Raw genomic sequence first — 22,073 nt, forward strand, 5'->3', positions numbered from 1 at the left:
CCGACGAATGGTTGCTTACCTACCTAGCGGGAGCAGCAGTCATCCATGCTCGGTCCCATTATTTTCAGTTTAAGTTCACTTTTAGATCCCGCACACACATAATTTATCACAATCAATATCAATCTAATAGTAGCGGGACTAGGTCCGAAATTGAGCGGAAGGAAAAACAAAACCGGATTCCACGTAGGATTCTATCCGAATCGGAGCGAGCGGGTGAAGATGATACTTGAATGAGCGAGTGGATGATGGAAAACATAATTGAGCTTTGCCACCCTTGACGACCTAGAGGAGCATGCACAAATTTTTCACGGTGGATCTCCTACTATGTGACCAATAGGAAGGGGCCAACAGATAACAGATATTCATGCTGGAGTATTTTTTTATTTAAATCCTGTGTTAGTTTTAAATTTGATATATGTTGTTTTGATGATGATCCCACGTTGTACCTATTGAAAGTACTTTCAGAAGCAAATGATAATTAACTTTCTCTATAACAGTGCTTAGGGAGGAGAACAATTTAAATATTAACAGCAAAAAATTATCAATAATAACAAACAATTCATGCAATTACTTTGAAAAATACTGTATCCCAGTTTGTGTATGTACTACAATGTACATTGTACATATATGCTTCTAAAATAGTAGCTGGTTTAACCCTTGCAAGACCAAATGTTTCTAAGCGATATTACCCAGTAAATTCGATATATTCCATTTATTTTCTATATAATGGAGAAATGACAAATCAAGTTGAAAAATATTTTTTGGGATGCGCTAGGTCATCTAAACTATCGAACTTGCCATCTGCAGTTACCATGCTAGCTTTTTTCGTTACTACAAGCTTGGATATAGATTCAACCATATCCATAACATATTCCTGAAGATCAAGGAACATGGTAAGATGGTTTTGGGATATCCTGGCTCACCCAAACACTGCTTGATTCCAGTACTTGCGATCTACCGCCACGTAGAGGTGCGCACCGCCGCCGCCGACAGTTTTTTGCACGCCGCCGCTGCCGACATTTTTGCATCGGCGCACCGCCGTTTAAAATTTGTCACGCCGCTTGTCTATAATTTTCCACGTCGATTCAAATTTGCAGTAGACATTCCGAAGATTCAGTGGAATTTCCGTATAATTTCCTGATAGATCTCAATAACATCACGTTGAAACCCCAGAGAATTTTTCGTGAAGATACCAATGATTTTCATGAAAATTCCATCCAACATCTTGTTAAAAATTCGAAAAGCTCTCCGTAAAAACTAAGCGAAAAAATTGCGAAGGAATTCCCGTTGAAATCCAAAAAAAAATCTTATTGAAATTGAACTTTTGAACGGAAAAGATTCGCTCGGCAGAAAGCCACAAGGCTGGAAGTTGTTAGACCGAATATGTCGTTTAACCGAAAAAACTATTTTGTGGAAGCCTACCTGAGCAAAGCTTGAGAGCAAATCAATAACTCGTTTCAATGTTGTGAAATCATCGATTACGTTTACTTAATTTTAAGCAAATTAAAAACTAATTTTGAAATTGGTTTCCGATTCCAAAATAAGTACACAGTTTCATTCAATTTAATAATCTACAGCAAAATGAGATCAAAATATGTAATCAATCATGATGATTTATATTTGAAAACAAATTATGAATCAATTTAATGTCAAAATATGTTTTCTATATCTTCTCAATTGCTGAAAAACTCGTGAATATGTCCTTTGGCAGAAATGGTCATTTGGTCGGAAGGGCCATTTGGCCGAAATGGACATTCGGTCGAAAGTGTTGTTCAGCTGAATTGGTCATTTTGCATATTTTCAAGACAATAACAGTAGAATCTATTGAATTTCACCTCTAAAATTTGATGAACTTCCCCAGAAAGCTCTTCAAGGTTTTCCAGAATATTAATTTGAAAATTATTTTCAGATTTTCCATGGGAACTACTTTCAAGTTTCGAGAACTCTTTGGAATTACCAAGAGGAGCTCTTTGGATTTACCAAGGGAAATTGTTTAGGATTTACATGAAAATCTCTTTAGAGTTTTCATGGGGAGTTGTTCCAAATTTCTACAGGAAAATATTCAAAATATCAACGGAAAGTTCCTATTGAGTTTCTGTTTACTATTCTTTGAAATTCGCACAGAAAATTGTGACTGGTAAAAGAGATGCTTTAACGTTGACTTCCTCAATCTAGTTTTTTTTAATCATTTATTACAGTGATTATTTCGCAGGGAGAAGTTCATCACTAGACGGCTAGTTTGGCATAGCCAACTTTAAAACAACGGAAAAATGCTCGGAATTATTTAGATTTTTTTTTGGATTTCTTCAGAAAATTCTTTCTATTTTCGATTAGAAATTCTTGGGAAATTCCATTGATCGAAAGCGACAGTCGGCCGAACTGGTAATTTGGCCGAAAAAGCCGTTTGCCCTTATAGGTTGTCTGTCTTGAACGATCGTTGGCAAAAAAGGCCATTTAGCAGAAATAGTTTTTTGCCAAAATAAGCCATTTGGTCGAAAATATCATTTGGTCCATGACCCGCCAAATTTCAATGACTGAACCTCGTACTGAACGGGAAATATGGTCAAAAATTGACCACTTGTTTGGCGAAATGGCCTTTTTGTCAATTGTGACCATTGAACTAAATTTCGCAGTCTCTCTATTTTTAAGTCGATACTGGTCTTTAGGCCTAGAGGCATCAAGCCAGTTACCATTTAGCAAAACTAAACGTTTCACCTGATAACGTCAAAACTGGTTTGACCGAAAATGTTGTTTGGTAGAAAGTGATGTACAACCAAAAGGGAAAATTGGCCGGACTTGTAAAAAGTTGGTTGTCATTTGACCAAAAATGCCGTTTAGTAAGAATTGTCATTTGGCAGAAAGAGCCATTTGACCCAAAAATGTCCTTTCTGCAACCTTCTTTGAAAAGTGTCGTTCGGCAGAATTGATCATTCAAAGAGACGTTAAGCCGAATAGGTCATTTGACAGAGAATGCCGTTCTACCGGAAGGGTTATTTTGCAAAAAGGACGTTTTTGGGCCAAATTACCTTTTCGACTAAACGGCATGTTCGGTCAAATGATCTATTCGGTTGAACGATTTTTTTCGGCCAAATTACCAGTTCGGTTGAATGTCCATTTCAGATGTATGTCTGTATGTATGTTAGCTGTATGACTTTCAGTAATCGAACGTCTACTGTACAAAGAACTTCCTGTAAAAATCCAATAATTTCGAACAATTTTCCGTTGAAGTCTTGAAATTTACATTTTGAATAATCCTTCGCGGAAATTCTAAGAAGTTTCCGTTAAACTTACGGAGAATTTCTTGTGAACATTCGAGAGAATTTTTCTTGAAAACTTCTTAGAGTCTCCCGCAGAAATTCTTAAGAATTTACTGTTTTATCGTTGGCCATGCCAAACTAGCCGTCTTTATTATTCTAGACTGAGAAAGCCAACGGTAAAACACCCATTCACGCCGCTTACTTGATGGGCTATAGCTCTTCGATGAACCTACGCCGAATGGAGTATCCTTCTCCACTAGACTCGATCCTGGGCCAATCGCTTCCAGTCGCCCTGAACATTGAGCGCCCTCAGGTCCTCTTCAACTGCAAAAAGCCATCGTGTACGCGGCCTTCCACGAAGCCTGCGGCCTCTTCCGGGTTCTCTACTAAATATTATCTTCGCTTGACGTTCTTCTGGCATACGAACAACGTGACCAGCCCACCGTAGTCTGCCGTGTTGTATAAGCTTAATAATATCCAGCCCTTCAAACACCTGGTACAATTCGTGATTCATGCGACGCCGCCAGATACCGTTTTATTCACGCCGCACTCTCATACAACTATCAAGAATTTTCTGTGCAAATTTCGAAGAATACTCAACAGAAACTTACCAGGAACTGTTCGTTTATTTCCGGAAATTTTCCTGTAGAAGTTAAGAACATTCTTTTTTGTGAAAATCCTGAAGTTTCTCATGTAAACTACGAATTTCAAACAATTTTGTTTGGGAATTCCAAAGAGCTTCTCTTGGTAATTCCAAAGATTTCATGAAACTTCAAGTTCCCGTGGAAACTCCGAAAATATTTTTCAAATTTTGGAAAAACTTATAGATTTTTCTGGAGAAGTTCATTAGATTTTTCATGTGAAATTCAAAAGATTCTTCCTTTAATGTCTTGAAAATATCAAAAAATAAAAAAAAGCAAATCTTAGAAAAACGTCATGAAAAAATCGTCACGCCGTCACGCCTTAGAAAAACGTCATGAAAAAATCGTCACGCCGTCACGCCGCACAGTGCTTGGAACGTATGGAACTACGGGACAAAAATCATAACTTACATTCTACACGTTTTAACTCAATGGTGTCTTTGGGAAAATGATTGTAAACTAGTTTTTCTACTATTTGCATTATTGACCTATCTTAAATTGATAATTGCATTAGTGGCGTAAACGCTAAATTTAATTACATATAATACGCTTCGTATAATTGAGATCATTTTGGGAAAATTGTCACTTATGATAAAAACTACTATTTGCGTAATTGACCTATGTTGATAATTGCATAAATGCCGTAAACGCCAGATTTTACGATATGCCTCAAAGAACCAGGATCTTTTTACTAAAAATATATGATATGATAATGTGGTATGATAACAGTTTTTATTACAACAAATGACCAATTTTCAATTGATGATCTCATAAGTGACGTAAACACTAGCTCTCATGTTTTATACTATAGAATAAGAATATCCTTAGTAATGATTTGAGGGATTGTTTTTCAACGACGGTATCAGAAATCATTGGAACTTGTTGTATTTTTTTTCAAGTTTGCTTATTTGGTAAGCTCAGGCGTGTATAACTCTTTACGGAGCCATGGCTGTTTGTGATATGTACAATCATATCATCTTATTATGAAGCTAGTAACAGTACCAGGGTAGAAGCCAGCGTTCTCGTGGTGACTGGGATCATCAGCAGAATGAAGGAAATTTGCTGATATTTCGAATGGTTGATACGTTAACTATGAAATCATGGGCAGTAGAGCAACAAGCAGACTCTCATCTGAGCTCTCATCCTCCGAAAATTTTCGTTTGTAGGTGCTATGTCCTATGCGTCCATCAAAACTCTATTTCCATTCAAGTTTCACCGTCCTTGAGCTCTCTACCGAAAATTTTTGCATAATTCTTAATTCTTAGCGAGGTACAATTCATCAGGTCTTGTAAATTAACCTCAGCGGACGCTTCAGACGCGGAAACCTGTTTAGGAATGTTTTTTTTTTTCCTTTTCCTTTTTCAACGCGTAAAGGCTAGGAAGCAGATTTGCATGCACCTCGTTTAAAGTACTTTGCAGCAGATTGTATAAACAATATTTATTTTCGGATTGCGAAGAAGATTTACCAACGAAGACAATCAGAGAGTTTTGCTTCTCGAATTTCTCGGATGATCGAAAGCTCTTTAACCATTTTGATCAATTCTCAAACAAAAGATTTTGCAAAACTGCTTTAGTTATTTCTCAAGTTCTTCGGAGAAATCTTCTGGATTATATAAATCAGACAGAAACTTCAACACACGAGCTTTTCGTTAGGACGTTGATCTGTCCTATTGTTTGTCTAAATCCATCTAAAGCTATTGTTTGTCTAAATCCATGTTATTGATCGCAAGAGTATCATCTAGAAAATCGTTACCAGCTATTAATAGAGCAAATAAGAGCAGCTGGAATCACTTCCATTCCATTATAGTATTCTTACTATAAGTGAGATCTGGTGCGATTTTCAGAGATGTGTTTTGATGTACTTTTTTTTAAAAGCTGTTTCAAGTTGTAGATTATTTCTTCCTATATAACGCCAAGACTTGGAAGCTTCACAACATTTAATTGGATCTTACTTACTTGATTTTACGCTTTCCATATCGATTTTCACAGTGAAAGGTACCGTTAGAAAACTTAGGCAATGAAAAAGATGCTTTTCACTAACAGGTGATAAATCATCCACTTTCAGCGATAGAAATGTATACAAATACGAGTCGTTTTAATCGTCCCAGTGACCTCACAAATGTACTAATGCGCATACAGCATAACTGAAACATATGTTAATATCATGGTCTACTTGATTCGACTAAATACGAGAGTCGATTTTTCCATTTTTGTCCAAGGGACACAGCACTGTGCGCCGCCGACTAAAATGGCTTTCGACATGACGCCGAAAACACCGCCGCCGCCGGCCAACATTCTGACAAACGCCGCCGCCTACGAATATCAGACCGGCACACACCTCTACCGCCACGAGACCGCTCTTAAGTACAGAATTGGCGATTTATTTTACGATGTCTGTTGACCTCCCAGGAGATGTAATGCATACAATTGAATGCATGTTGAAGCTTTGAGTACAGAAAAACGATTTTCTTGCAGCTGTAGATCTCAAGTCCAGATCTCAAGAATATTTTGGATGTCCAGAATACCTCAAAACAATCTTACAATATCTGTTGACTTCTACGGAGATATAATGGATATAATTGAATGCATATCGAAGCTTTGATTACCGAAAAGAGCTTCTAAGCAGCTGTAAGTATCGAGTTCCGAATTTAAGGACAGTTTGGATGACTTAGAATATCTCAAAATAATCTTACGATATCCGTTTACCTCCCAGGAGATATATTGAAGCTTTGAGTATCAAAAAAGGATTTTCTTGCAGCTGTAGATCTCAAGTTCCAAACTCAAGGACAGTTTGGATGACGCAAAATATCCCAAAATATTTATAAAAATATCGAAGCTTGGAGTACCGGAAAAAGCTTCTATGCAGATGTAGATCTCAAGTCCCGAACTCAAGAATAGTTTGGATAGCCCAGAATATCCCAGAACTACCTTGAGGTGTTATTCTCACCTTCTATAAGATGTAATGAACACTGTGGATACGAATAAACTTTAAGTAACGAATAAAAGTTTTTTTTGTAGTTGTAGATTTCAAATCCCGAACTCAAAGATAATTTGGATGGCCTAGGACGTCCAAGGAAGATTAAAAATAGTTTATTGTATATCACGGTAACTCTACGGATACATTTAAATAAAAATCTTATTTTGAAACAGTACATACCGCTATCAATATATCTAATACTTTATTTTTCCTAACTTCACCGTGTTCCTGAAGTTCTAGTATGTCATAATGCCTTGATCGCCCATGCAATTTTACTGAAGACACTGGTCACTTTTATCCATCGTGTGATTTTAGTCATCCATTTTTCTGTTGGGTTCATATATGAGCCTGAAAGGGTTAACGTACTCATTATCTAGTTCATATAAATGGATATATTTCTGATAATTCATAAGATTTCATAAGCAGTCTACAAGTTCCAGATTACTTCTACTACTAAATCCTTTGACAGATTACGGTGGATATTTTTGCACCATTGTCCATTGTTGTGTAGTGCTCTGAATGTAAAATTGTTTGCATTTCTTCGATAGCCAGATGGGGTGCGAAGAAATTTGCATTGAAAAGGATCGTCCAGGGGATATATTTTGCCGAGTTTCAAGTGGAAAAACCTTGGAATGAATTAAATATGATTTGTTTTATCGAAGAGATGAAGGCGGGGTTGGAGGTTATGGAAATTGTTTACCGCAATACCTAGCCATAAATTTGACTGCTGGACTTCTTTATCAATCACAGCCGCTGTGTCAACTCCAAAAGTTTTTTAAAGTTTTGTTTCTTATGATTCATGCATTCAAAATGACGATTGCGAATGTTTACATAAATATTGGGTACCAATCTGAATATCTGTTATCTGTAAAATCATACTCAAATGTCACTCATTGCTTTTCATGCAAAATCGTATCGTTTCACTTATTTACCATCCACACATGCAAGATTATCTATGGCTCTGTAAACAATTGCGAAAACATAAAAACCATGCAATGATTCAAACGGACGAGTCGATACACACTAAACTTTGGGCGATGCTACCGGCGACATTTGATTCGCGCTTATGTTTTGAGAAATTATTTTTTTCGACACTGGTCACTTCATAAGAAAAAATCGTTATGCGACCAGGTATACGATGAGTTTTGACAAGGAGTTTGAAATATTGGACGCACAAATGGCTCGTTGCTACTGATTATAAGAAACCATGCTTCTCCACCGAATTCTGATGCATCTCTTCCGTCTCGGTCATCTGTCTCAAGTTGACATTTGGCCTTAGTTTCGCGTACCCACTTGCAAATCGCAGATGGCGCTTCGAAATATCATCCTACACCGCCGCCACACCATGTTTTTTGTTTCACCATTTATTATCACCAAACAACGGACAGGAGCGTCATATGGATAGGGTTAATTGGTAATTGCAATAAATGAAAAGATTCCGAACAAAACATCCAATGCTTTAAATGTTGAAATTTTTCGCTTTGGAAAACGAAATTTGTTTAATAAACATTTTAGACAACGAGTTCCCACTGATCTATGCAATTTCAATAGTCGAATTTAAAAAGTTAAATTTAATAGATGAATAAATGATTATTCTTCGTCATAAACTGATAATATGTGAGAACAAAGAAACTTGCGGTTGATTTGATACTATCATCATGACTAGGTAGTTTCTTTTTAAAACACACGTAATGCACATTTGGATCAGAATAAAACATGATTTCTTCGTGGTAAATTCTTAACGAAGGATAGTTTTGTAAAGTATTAAAATCAGTGTGCCATTTTAATTAAATAAATAACCGCCACAGTGCATTTTCACTGCGCGTAATGATAAAATCAAACGGGTTTGTTAGCTGCAGAAAATCGTCGGTGCATATTCTTAAATTAACCCCTCGATACAATATTTTCAACTGCAACATCTTTTTTCTTTTATTATGCGATGTTGGGCACAAATTATTGGAAATTGGGCACGGAAAATCATAATCCCGGCCCCATTTCAAATACACGGGACGCGGGAACCAAAATCCGGCGGAAAGTTTTCCCGATGTGTTTCAAGTTTTCTTTTACCTCAAAGAAAGCCTCTCGTTAGTCCGGCTAATTCAGATTTTTCCAGAATAAAAAGTACACTCATTTACATATATGATCCTGTCTGTATTCGCAGTCCAGTTCACCCAATAATACTTCACATAAAATATTCTATCTGCGAAATCCTTATAAATTTCCAAGCTATGCGACATTTTAGCGCTATCGATGAAAATGAACCGTCGGTAAAATTCGCTCCTTCGCTGGAGACGCGTAGTAGGGGAAACTGGACACACATGATCCCCACTTTTTGTTTAGGATATTTCTCGATGTAACATGCACAAATTTGCACGCTTCTTGATAGAGTTGATAAAGAATTTAATTAGCTATTCAAAAACGTCATTGGAAGCAATTATTTGTTCATGAAAGTTACCAAAAAATCGATTTTGCCAAAAGATAGAAAATTTGGCATTTTCAAAACTTGCGGGAGACTTGATCCCCATATAGGGGGAAATTGATCCCTTTATGAGCTGAACATGTTTAGGTTCTTCCAAGTCCAATGAAAGGTTGAATTGGTCTAGCTTCAAACCCTAACTATTCTTCATAGTCTGTCGTAATATCAGTCGTGCGAAAATTTAATATTGTTGGTATTAAGCAAGGCAAGTATTTTGGTTCTCGAATAGAGTAATAGTGACAGATAGAATGTCTACTATAGCAACCAAATTGGCATGGTGATGATGATTTATCTGCAAACCATTCGATCCACTAGAAGACAGTGGTCATACCACGACAACCATGATGTTCCCAAGAGGATCTCTCTTTGTGATTTATACAGTTATGATACCAAAAATGGTTGATCGATATATCTTATAATTATATATCTTTGTAATTTTTAAATCTAATTATTCTATTAAATCTCTGAAAATTGGCCACATTGCAAATGCCATGGCCAATGGTAAATACCCCTGACTCAGGTCAGACCCTGAGTACCTGTTTTGGGACCAATAAAAAAAAAGAGTGTGATACCGCCATCGGGGGTAACAATGGGTCATCGTTCTCACCTGTAGTCTATAGGTAGTAGAGCAAAATCGTTCAAAAAGGTCTCCTATACTTTGGTCTTCCGGCCCTCAGATGCATTCAATCTATTCTTCAAGCATTATAAGTAGCTGGAACAGTAACGCATTCTTACCCCTATTTGACCCATTGTCACCCCCGACGACGGTACATCGAGATCGCCAGACTACTACCAATACCACAACCGTTATCATACCAGGATGGTGACTTCATACATAAATATGATACTGTCACGCATAATCATTTTTGTAGTGCGTGTTATCATTACACAAATGCGATTTCTCTTAAACGACTGACAAAAGTTGTTGAATGAGCCTATTCAATTTAATTTACACTCTTTTTTATTGAAAATAATGTTAAAGTGCATTTAATAAAACTAATCAAAACTAAGTATGTTCAACTACACTTTGTTCTGGTTAATGAAATAAGGCTATTGAGAAATTCAAATTGCGCGTGTCTGATTGATTGCGCGTGTCTGTCTAAGACACGATTAGAGAGAAATTAAATTTATTTATACTTTTTAACTAGAAAAGAATTTTAACAGATCAATTAGTTACATACAATACAATAATATGCGACGGTATACAACAAACGCCTCAATATATGCAATATCGGGATCAAGTGTGTCCAAACTGTGGGGGATCAAGTGTGTCCATGCTGAGTATTTATCTTGTTTTGTTTTTTGTATTCAATGGAAAATAACCATAGTTAATTGAATGAATTTATTCAATTCTACAATAATACAACTTTGTCCAGTAAAAATTTGGTACGTTTTGGGTGGACATATTCAAAGTTAATGAACTTTTGTTCTTTGAAGAAAAAAAGGATTGAGAATGCTTAAATAATAAAACCTTTCTAAAACCCATATACATAAAGTAACTAATATCAAATGTTGCTCAGATTCAATAATCTATCCAACGGATCCGTTTGCACATATCACTGGTATAAAAATGTGATTAGTTTTCGAGAAAACAGGGGGGGATCATGTGTCCCCGGGGATCATGTGTGTCCAGTTTCCCCTATATTGTAATGTTGGGGGAGAACAGTCTAACCTTTTTCGATATTTTCACCAATATAAACAAGAATACCGAACCATTTCAACGTGCAGATACATAATTTCAGTCCTCACGTAGGGCAAAAGTTCCGATAGTCGTGGGTGTTCCTATAGTTGCGGTAGTGTTATTTTTACGAAATCTACTAATTAAACGCAGCAACCCATTAAGTCTATCAATTTGTTGACCTGTCATTACGCGAAATAAAAGAAAACAGAAGAGAAAATATCTCAAAACTGGTAAAGTATCATTATATTACCTTATCCTTTTCTCGGCTTTGCACCAATAGTTGCGGTAGTGTTCCAATAGTTGCGAGTCCCATATCAAAACAATGGGATTCGCAACTATAGGAACAAGAATTAAAAAATACCGCAACTATTGGAACACTGCACCAATAATTGGAGGTATAATTTTAGGTGACAATGATGGGTTCTGCAGCAATTAGATCACTTTTTGTTTAAAATATATTTGATGAGCTTTCGAATACGTATCTAAGGTAAGCAAAATGGAATATAGAGGTGGTGTAGGCGAACAAATAGTGATGGATCGTGCTTAGTTTCTCCACTATTGGGTCTTTTACCCTAGTGGATTGTGGCGTTAAATGCTTTGATGGCACGTGCTATTTGTACGGCGGGTAAATTTTTTACATCTATGAAAGCCTTGTAAAATGATCACGAAAGTTGTCATTTTGTTGCTAGGCACAATATGTGATTAAGCGTAATGGCGTCTTCGAGACATTGTATCAGGAAGTCGATGCACTTTCTTGGAGGTATTCAGATTACTGATCAATCTCCTTAAAAGTGAGATGAAAAATTTATTTTTTTCACTTTACAACATGCAAGGTGTTCCTGAAAAATGTTGTCAAAGACACCAAGCTTGTAATTTCATTACTTTTGGAGATTCATTGCTTTTAATGCCAACGAGCTTTGAACATGTTCGACGTATAAACATCAGGGACAGAAAAAGTCATTTCAACTACACTCAAACAGCTGACATCCAACACACAATCAAGTTGCTAGTCCTTCCCGAATTTGAATGTGCGAATGAATAGGACGGCATGTGTACGAACAGCAGCAAGCGTCGACTCTCGGTGTCAGCGTTGTTTTGTGCGGTGTCAAAATGAATCTTCAGCTTGGCACATTGATATTCAATTTGAAATCTCAAAATATGAATATCATTTCATACTGCGGTGCATGGATTCAATCTTTTGAAGTCAGATTCCTAAAATATATGCATCTGTTTAGTATATAAAGTAAAATAATCATCATTTATCGGTGCAAATCAACCGCAATTCAAAATATTCATTTCAGCCCCGCTAGATATTCATTTTTTACGCTCGATTATCAATCGGCTATTGAGGATCGGGCGGTAAATTTGGTATGGAAGTTTGACAGCATACTGCGAGATGTTCGTGCCCGCATTGCCGAGCGGCTGATCAAAACAAACACGAATTAATGACGAAGCTGCCTACTGAGCATCGATGCAACTGATAGTAAAACGAAGATTTCCGTCCTTGATAAACATACAATCATATGGAGACGCATGGTATATTGGTTCATACACTCCTTGTGATGGGAGATTGATTTCTGCTTTGCATAGTAGGAATTGGTTTCTAATGAAGCATTTCTTACGACATACCAAAACATGATCGATTTGAAAACGCGTATTTCCATTTGAATATCTCCAGGTCTGCTTTCGAATAATCTTTCGTGCAAAATAGGTGCATTGATTTTTTTAGCTTAAAACAATGGCTAATAAATCCATAAGTAAACAAAGTATACGCCTCGTTTGCGTTTTGACGCTTCTTAAACCGAAATCATTTTTCGGCGAGTGAGCGAAGCGATGCGATTCTGTTCGAGAAACTCAAGCGCGATGCTCTCCCTACAAAATCGCAAGCGAGTTGACTCGTGCATAGAGCCTCCATGATTGAGATTTGAGTATGATTCTATCAACACTGCTCGCTACCAATGTAGTAGATGTGATTCTTGAATTATGTTCCGAGAATCTGGTCAACTGCGAGGAATTTCTGTTGTCCTGTTCCTCGCGATCGGACCTCCTGAAGTGCTGCAATATCCACCCTTTTGCAGCTCTCGAGCAAGGAGGGCAACTCGTACAGGTTCCAACAGGGTAGAACCGTTTCAAATGTCAAGTTTCCAATCAGTTTCCGTTGAACATTACCGTGACCTTTGAAGATTGTTCCAATCCTGTATTTTCAAATACATTTTTTTTTTCGGGATTGATTGTTGGTTGATATATCCTGACACATTTTTATACTGGGTAAGTGTAAAAGATAAAAACAATTAGCATTTTCTCTGCAAATCTCGGGTCACATATTATCAGGACTCTGTTTATTTCCATACAGCATTTCTGGTAGTGTGTTTAAAATGTTAAGAAGGCTCTCCTTCTCTTCTGTCTTTCACTTGTCCCTACTTAAATCTTAGCCGATCGTAGCAAAAAGTGTTTAATTAAAGAGAAGAATCTCCTAAACATTTGGCTGTGAACACATTCAATACGTGCTACTAGAAGCGCTGTAGAACATACCAGTGCGTCCAGATATTCGGGTACTTGAGATTTATTACATTCATCTGACCTAAATTTCTTTGTTGTTTTAACCAAATAACACAACAAATAAGTTTCCACGGTAATTAAACCTCAGTAAGTAGCCTATTTCACCAGAAATGCTCATTAGGATGGTTCAGAAAATCTTTTTTTTTTCTACCATGTTCATCTTATTTTGGCTCATGTTCTGCGTGTCTTCCGTACAAGCACCAACCGTTTCAAGTTTGCATAGAAATTAGTATTGTTAGAAATTAGTATATCCGTCGAAATCTCAAAAATACTACCGTTGAAATTCTGAGTAAATTTTCTTAAAAATTTGGAAGATCTTTTTAGTTTTTGTAGAATTAAAAAAAAAGGAAGACAGGATCACCGTCTTTGACCAGAGGTCGCACAGACTGAATACATAGCACTTAGCATTAGACAACGGACAGGACATTCACACAGGACCCAGTGAATCAGCGGAGCGTTTTCCGCTTCACGAAATGTTTCCTCCTTACTAGGGCGGGAATCAAACTCATACTCCATGGCTTGCAAATACGCTTAGACGACTGACGCCACTAACCACACGGGCACGAAGCCCAACAGGTGCAAATTCCACCTGCGGAAATTTCCAAACATTTCTTGTTGAAATCCACAGAATTTCACGTTGAAATCAAATGTTTTGACGAGAAGGGCCATTTGTTGTTTGGCCGAATATGTCATTATTCTGAAACTCAACTGGCCGAAATAGACATATGGCCGATAATGTCGTTCGGCCGAACAGCTCATTTGACTAAAAAGTCGTCTAATCGAATAGGTCATTTAGCCAAAAAGGCCTAGATGGTCGTTTGGCATAAAAGGGCCATTTGGCCGAAATGAACATATGACCGAAAGTGTTGTTTGCTTGAGCTGCCGAAAAAAATCGTTTGACCGAAAATGCTGCTTGGCCGGACGAGGTGACATAAGGTTGAAAACGGTTTGGCCAAAAATGTCATTTGGCTGAAAGCGACGTACGGGTGAAGATCATACGGCCGAACTGATAATTTGGCTGAAAAAGACGTTTACTCCTAAAGCTCATTTGTTTTTCGCCATATAATCCGATCAGCCGAATACCATTTTCGGCCCAATTGCCCTTCCTGCTAAACTATCGTTTCTGTTAAAAGGAAATTTTCGACGACAAGGCCTTTTCGACCAAACGACCTGTTAGAGTATATGGCTTTTTCAGCCAAATGACTAGTTTAGACAGCTTTCGGCTTAACGTATTATTCGGCCAAGTGGTATTCGGTCAAATGACTTTCCATCGAATGATTTTCAACCAAACGACGTCTTTGAAAATTTTCGGCGAAATAAAAAGATTCTCCCGTTAGTGTCTTAAAAACATCCTGAAAATAAAAATTTACGTTACGAACGCAATAAATAAATCGCCAACCCATCGCCGACCTAAATTATGACAAATGCCGCCGTCGACGATTTTCGGATCGGCGCTGACCTCTAACGGTAGTCAGAACCCTTGAACGGACCAACGGAATATTTTATTAGATTTTATATAACTAGAATAAAGATAATTTGAGCAAAAGTTTAATTTTCAGCGACAACAAAAAATGGCTTGATTATCCGGAGGGATCGCTTATCCGGAGTGAAATTTTTTTCAACACTCCGGATAATCAAGTCAAATCAGATAATCGTGGTGTTACAAAAACGATTTTTGAGCCACCTTACTGCTCATATTTCAAACAGTAAAAAAACAGACTGTGCCTCTTGCTTCTTTATTATACGGTTATGGGAATACACATTGCTAACAAGCAGCACTAGGCACGAAGTTACCCGTGTAGCACTGATTTATTTACAGCAATATGATTTTATTTAGTCATCATGCGCACTACTCGCGACACAGTTGCGATATAAAAATAGGAGAAAACTCGATTGTCGCGATAGCTCACATCGGTGTTCAACTGGGAGCACAATATGCAAATGACTTCAAAAGTTTCAAGCGACGAACCCCTTGGTCGGAGAATCACAATTAAGGATCTGTCTCAGGAGAAGTATTGTTTAGTTAACGATCAACTCAGTGTAACTTCTGAACCCCTTGGCCGATTTCAACCAAATTTGGAACACATATTCTTTATCTTAAGAGATAATATTTGGAAAACGGGGAAGGTTGTGGAGGGACTGGTATTGTTCAGCTATTAATCACCTCAGTATAACTTCTGATCTCCCCTTAGCCGATGGAACACACATTCTTTATATTAAGGAGACGACGATAGTGGGTTAGGTATGTAAAGGGGAGGGTGTGGGGGAGAGGTATTATTTAGTTATGATCAATTCAACCGTTCATCGAAATCATGGTTTGCCCAGTGAAAAGCAATGATTAGTGTGTTTCCTTCTAGATTGTGAATGTGATCCCTTCTTCAAAAATAGACATTTGCCCGGAATAAGGCATCGGTGGATGTTTTTTCTTCTCTAGATATAGACGTTTGCCCGGAATAAGGCGATAATGGGTTTGATCCCTTCTTCAAAATCAGTAAATATTTTCAAATTAAATCTGCCTTCTTTTAATCAAATAATGAAGTATCAATAAGAAAACACAATTATTATCCTGTTGACCCACTGGTTTATTTTTTTTTCCGATTATGAAAAAACTGCGAATCAAACTGGCAATTCCAAGCAAGGCCGGGTACATACAGCTAGTCAGACAGCTATAAAACATATTTGATATGTTTCAAAAATACAAAATCTTGCTCTGCGAGCAAGGTTGTTTGACAATTATTAGAAACTGTAGTGGTGGAATCAAATGGGATGGTACTAACTCGGTTTATGACAACTCTAGGAATGTGTTTCAGAGGCTCCACTGGGAACACATAATTCTCAAGAATGCTATTAATTATGATCAATTAGATGAACCCAAGGATGAATCTGTGCAGACTTGCTCCTCGCCCAAGTCTAAATCTTTGATTGCAGCGTCGCACCCTACATCGATTTCAGTTCAGGCTTGATGGCTTTCTTTAGAATTCATGAAAATGTTGCAATTTTACATATTTCCAACTTACAACTTCCTCGTGAAATTGAACAACTTGAAAATCTTTCAAGTCGGTCAATCCGTTCATGGCTTCATAGGAAACGCAAACGCTATTTGACCTGATTCATATTTATTACATTTATTGACTGGCCAGAGCCTTCAAAAAACCTTTAATTTTCAAAACCCATTCGTCCATCGTACTATTAATTTTGATATTTTACAATATTTTTATCTTTGGAAATTACATTCATATTAGTGTACCACTCCATCAATCAAATATAACAATCCCCAAAATCACCCGATATATAACAATCCGTTAACGCTACTACCGAAATCAAGGCGGGCCTGTTTTTGTAATGTATGAATGCGTATTGTGCACCTGGAGCGCACCAGAGATAGAGTTAAGAAATATACGTGCGCCAGAGTATTTTTATAAGAAGATTGTGTTCTAGTGGTAGGGAAAGTAAAAATTAAAATTTCAAATGTTGGTCTATACTCAGACGCCGCTGTTTCGGGTAAAACAACAACCAGAAGACAACAATGTGAGTAAATGTGTGGTTTAGTTCTATGCTTAAATGTGTTTATATAGCTACTCATAACCAGAAATATTACAAAAAAAACTGTCGATCAACTAATGAAAACGTACACATATACATCTGATTGATATAAAAATAATAAAAAAAAGTATCCAATCGTGAAACGAATTTAGTTGGATGAAACCAAAATCAGAATATACATAGGTAAATTAATCTACTAAGTGAGGAACGTGACACACCTAGATTAGCGCATTCTGTTAGTTACACGTAAGTTGCCAACGCAAGTTGAGAAAGAGCTTTTTACGCTAAGGTAACATAAGCTTTACAAACCGGTGCACGCGAGATGTGACAACAAGAAGCAAAGCGTTCCGTTCGTCTATTTTCTTTCTTTCGATTCCATAGCTTGTTAATTTTCAACCAATTTGTCTTCAAACTTTGGTCGAATCGGCCAATCATGATGATTGTAGTGTTGGCTGCTGTTGGTGGGAAAGCGGACTGGTGAAAAGCCAGCATCGCGATTATCAAGGAACTGTTAAGAATTGTTTCTAATATTTGTCTAAATTTATTTACGTTATGATCCTTTTTGACGAACTTTAACTGTCCCCAAGGGTCATGTATAGAGCTATTTGGCGAGTTGAAACACTGGAAACAATTTCCCACAAATAACCACAATTTCTTACAAATAACCACAATTTCCCACAAATAACCACAAATTTATTCAAAAGAAAATCTAGGAGGATCCCCAATCGGCACGATGCTGAATGAAAATTTTCCATTTCAGGCAGAATAACGAGAAGGAATTGTAGTCGGAATTTCCGAAGGAATTCGGGGCGGTATTTCCAAAAGAACTATGGACGGAATAACCGAAGGCGAAGTCTTCGAAGGAATTCCTGGCGGAATCTCCGAAGCCATTTTGGGTGAATTCGCAAAAGAAATTCCGGGCGGAGTCTTTGAAGGAATTGTGGGCGGATTCTCCGAAAAAAAAATTGGGTGGATTCTCCGAAAAAAAAAAAATTGGGTAGATTCTTCGAAGAAATTCCGGGCGGAATTCCAATGAAATTTTGAGCGAAATCTTCGTACTAATTCTGGGCTAAATTTCAGAAGGAATTTGGAATGGATTATCCGAAGAATTAAAGGCGAAATCTCCGAAAGAATTCTGGGCTGAATCCCCGAAGAAATTTCGATTGGAATTTCCAAAGGAATGCCGGGCAGTATATCCGAAGGAAATCCGAGAGAAATTTCCGTAGGTATTCCAAATAGAATCACCGTAGGAATTCTCAAAAGGAATTCCGGGCGGTTTCTCGGAAAAAAAAGTTCGGGTGAATTCTCCGAAGAAGATTCACCAAGGAATTTTGGGCGGATCCTATGAAGGAATTCTGGACTGATTTTCCGAAAGAATTTCGGGCGGATTTTCCTAAAGAATTCCGTTGAATTCTCTGAAGGAATTCTGGGTCGATTTTATGAAGGAATTCTGGTGGATTTTTCGGCGGAATCCCGGGAAGATTCTCCTCAGAAATTCCAGGCGGATTCTCGAAGGAATTCATTGCGGTATTTCTGAAGGAATTCCAGGTGGAATCTGTCAACCAATTCAGGGCTAAATCTTTCAAGGAATTCTGAGCAGATTCTCCGGAAAAATCCGGGAGAACTCTCCGAAGGAATTCCAAGCGGAATGTCTGATGGAACTTCTGCAGGAATCTCCGAAGAAATTTCAGGTGAAGAGGATTTTCCGGAGGAGTTTCGGGCGGAATCTCTGAAGGAATTATGGATGGAGTCTCCGAGAGAATTCTGGGCGGAATCTCCAGAAGAATGCCGGGCAGAATCTCAGTTAGAACTCATGCGGAATCTCCAGAGGAACTCCCGGAGGAATCTTCGGAGCAATTCCGGGAGGAATATCTGAAGCAGTTCCGGGAGGAATTTGCTGAGGATTTGCGAGATGTATCTCAGGAGAAATACCGGAAGAAATCTGCAGTTGATTTTCGGGAGAAATCTCTGGGGAAAATCTGGGAGGAATCTCTGGAGGAATTCGGGGCGGATTATCTAAAGGAACTCCGGGTGGATTTTTCGAAGAAATTTTGGGCGAATTATCCGGAAGCATTTTCATATTTATTTGTTTTTGGTGGATCGTAGTTGACTGTGCCTGGAAACGGTCGCAAAAAAAAATCGACTGTCATTTTATTTTATTGTAAGATGTTTAAAAAAAATCCAGTGACTGTGAATAGTGAGTTGTGATGGACCAAGCACAATGGATTCCTGTGAATAGCGAAAAGTGCCGGGACAGTACGTTGAATGGTCCCCCAATACCATCGCGCAACCAATCTCCGGGAAGGACACATCTGGAGAGTTCATACTACGGCAATGGCTAGTTTCCGTGTTTCATGGAGAGCAATGGAATAGAGGCTGAAACGTACAGCAAGGTTTCAAGATTACATCCGCGTCTACGATAAGGTGTTATTTGACAGAAAGTATGGAGTTTTTACAAAATTTATAATTTCATCGTATCTGGTATGTACGAATTGCATTTTCCACCATGGAACCGATAAACAGAGCACAAGCTATTCAATTATAATGTCTTAAGACGTAGTAGCACTTCAATATATTATTATACATTTCAGTTTCAAACATTACTGTACGATTAAATATGCTTTTTTCTATTGAATGTACTATTTTTTTTTTGCGTTCAAACTTCCCTGTGGAATCCGTTAATTCTTTTAGGGGTCCGGTTTTAGGTGATGATGTCTGAATGAAAGTTCTGTAAGTTGTGTCATTTCTGCTTTAGCGACAAGAAAATGTGCTATTATGTTTGCCTTTATAATAAAATGGTTGAGAACCGTAAGAAGTGTTTTCTAATAATGAATTCTTAGAGAACTATATCCAGTTGGCAACTTCATTTTCCTGAACTTAATATTTCCAAAACAATGTTGAAAACCTTACTACGCAAATCCCGAATAGGCAAATATAGGCCCTTTAGGCAAATTGAGCCAAAAGCATATCTAAATGTCATCATCTGAATGCCAACACCGGAAATTTTTTTAACCCTTAAAGACCCAGACGAACGGATTTTTTTTTTTTCAAATGACTCGCATATCTCGCGATATCTTTTGTGTTCAACGGGAATAAATATATGTTCTTCCTATAATTTTAACATCAGCTCAATATTCTAGACGCTTACAGCTTGACATTTATCAAATCAACCATCAAACCATCTCGAAAATATTTGTAAAGATTTCTGGTCAATTCCGATGGTTTCACCATTTGAGTAGGGTAGGATTGACTGAATTCAGTACCGGATTTGGGGGTCACAATTGTAAAGTATAGGCTATATCTCTGCAACTACGTTTTGTGCAAGAGTTCTATGCTATGCTATGCTATCATATAAAGTTTACATCAAGATTGTCACATTCACAGGGTAATAGTGGCTCTGAATTAATATTCTTAATTTATCTATACCACATTCAATTTTCCATTATCACATACACACTTAGCATATGTTGTAAAACAATCATCAACACCTGACCTGTTCGACAAAAAATCACCTTCTAATAGAACGTTTTTTGAGTCAATTTGCGTTACTAATATTCATCACACACCAAAATGCAGTACCTCTTATAATCTACGCAAATCATCACACATTTGTTCAGAACCAGTATAGGATTATAAACATTCAAAGTTTTACTGAAATGTTCATCTGTCTATTCTTGGATTCTTATAGAAAATTTGTCCTTTTTGCTTTTGTATTTTTCTTCAAATATGAAAAGCATTATAGTTCAGAAATCTGAAAATCTTGCTATTTAATGCCTACAATATTTTAATAACGAAAATTTTATTAGACATTTAGAATCTTAGTGTTAACATATTTTGTACGATAGAAACTTAGTAATACATGAATCACTTGTTTGAGAAACTGCATATATCCTTTTTACACAATTCCTAGAAAACGTCAAAAAATTGTTTTTGAACAAATTTTTAAATTTCTTCGAAACAGATCAGTAGTTGTTGGCAATAATCAATGTCCTGGTACACTTTCAGTTCGGAAATGGCAAGCAGTACTCCATAATCTCCGTAATCTTCAAAGTGCATGTGGTAGTTTTTCAAACAAACGAAAATCATTTCCGAACTTAGTTTTTTTAGGTTTTTTTTTTTTTTGCCAGATTACGTTATTTTGGACAAGGCTTCAGAATATATAAAAATCTCATTTTGCCCAGAAAAAAAAAAAGAAAAATCTATTAGAAAAAAAAAAGTTTGTTGTAGGTACGAGAAAGGCAAAAAAGTCAGAATACATATTCATATTAATCAAAACAATTATGTTAATATGTATGATACTGCCATCCGTCTTTTTATTTCATCTTTTTAGAAATCAAGAAGTCTATTTCTCGAACTTTGACCCAGAATGAAGCATATTCCCCGATCTAAACCAGAACATCTCTTGAAAAGCTATTGGTTTCCTATCTCTGAAGGAATAAATCTAAAACTAGCTGGCGTTGAAGAGAGGTCCTTTCTCGTCCAGGACATGGAATTGAAACTTGGTGAGAGAATTCCATTATATATATTTACCAAATTATGTTGAAACTATATGATTATGTGCCATAAAAAAACCACCAGGGCACTCGATTGAAGCGATTTGGGTAGGAAGAGTGGAATCGCCAACTTCCTACTGTTAACATCTCGTGGATAAAGGGCGGGCTCTTCTCCCCATCTATTGGGTCAATCTGGGAAACGAGGGCTAGATTATAATATTGTATGTACGAACTTTCTTCTGGAAGGAGATTCTCTATTCATCCCGTGGATTCTCATAAGTGTCTCTGCTTATGGAACCACCCCACCCATTTTTGGCCCTTCATACAGGAGTCTGATGAAATACAAACAGTAGTATAATCATGATCGAATCGTTTGTCAGATATGGCCAGTGCTATCGGCAGGTGCCTTGCTACAATAGATGGTAGTATCATCATCATCATCATCA

General features: G+C 37.3%; 1 protein-coding gene across 4 annotated transcripts in view; it reads right to left on the minus strand.

The window, feature by feature from the left end:
• Window positions 1-22,073, minus strand: part of LOC134227873 (tetratricopeptide repeat protein 1-like) — a 258,175-nt gene that overhangs the window by 207,056 nt on the left and 29,046 nt on the right. The window contains exon 3 of one of the 4 annotated variants that reach the window (XM_062709568.1): window positions 7,074-7,223. The exons of the other annotated variants lie outside the window; for them this stretch is intronic. Within the exon in view, the coding sequence (XP_062565552.1) occupies window positions 7,120-7,223 (104 nt within the window). The 3' untranslated portion in view covers window positions 7,074-7,119. Of the gene's footprint in view, window positions 1-7,073; window positions 7,224-22,073 lie in introns of those variants that run through there. 4 annotated transcript variants of the gene reach the window in all.

The sequence above is a fragment of the Armigeres subalbatus genome, chromosome 3 (genome assembly GCF_024139115.2).
Source record: "Armigeres subalbatus isolate Guangzhou_Male chromosome 3, GZ_Asu_2, whole genome shotgun sequence".
Classification (NCBI taxonomy): domain Eukaryota; kingdom Metazoa; phylum Arthropoda; class Insecta; order Diptera; family Culicidae; genus Armigeres; species Armigeres subalbatus.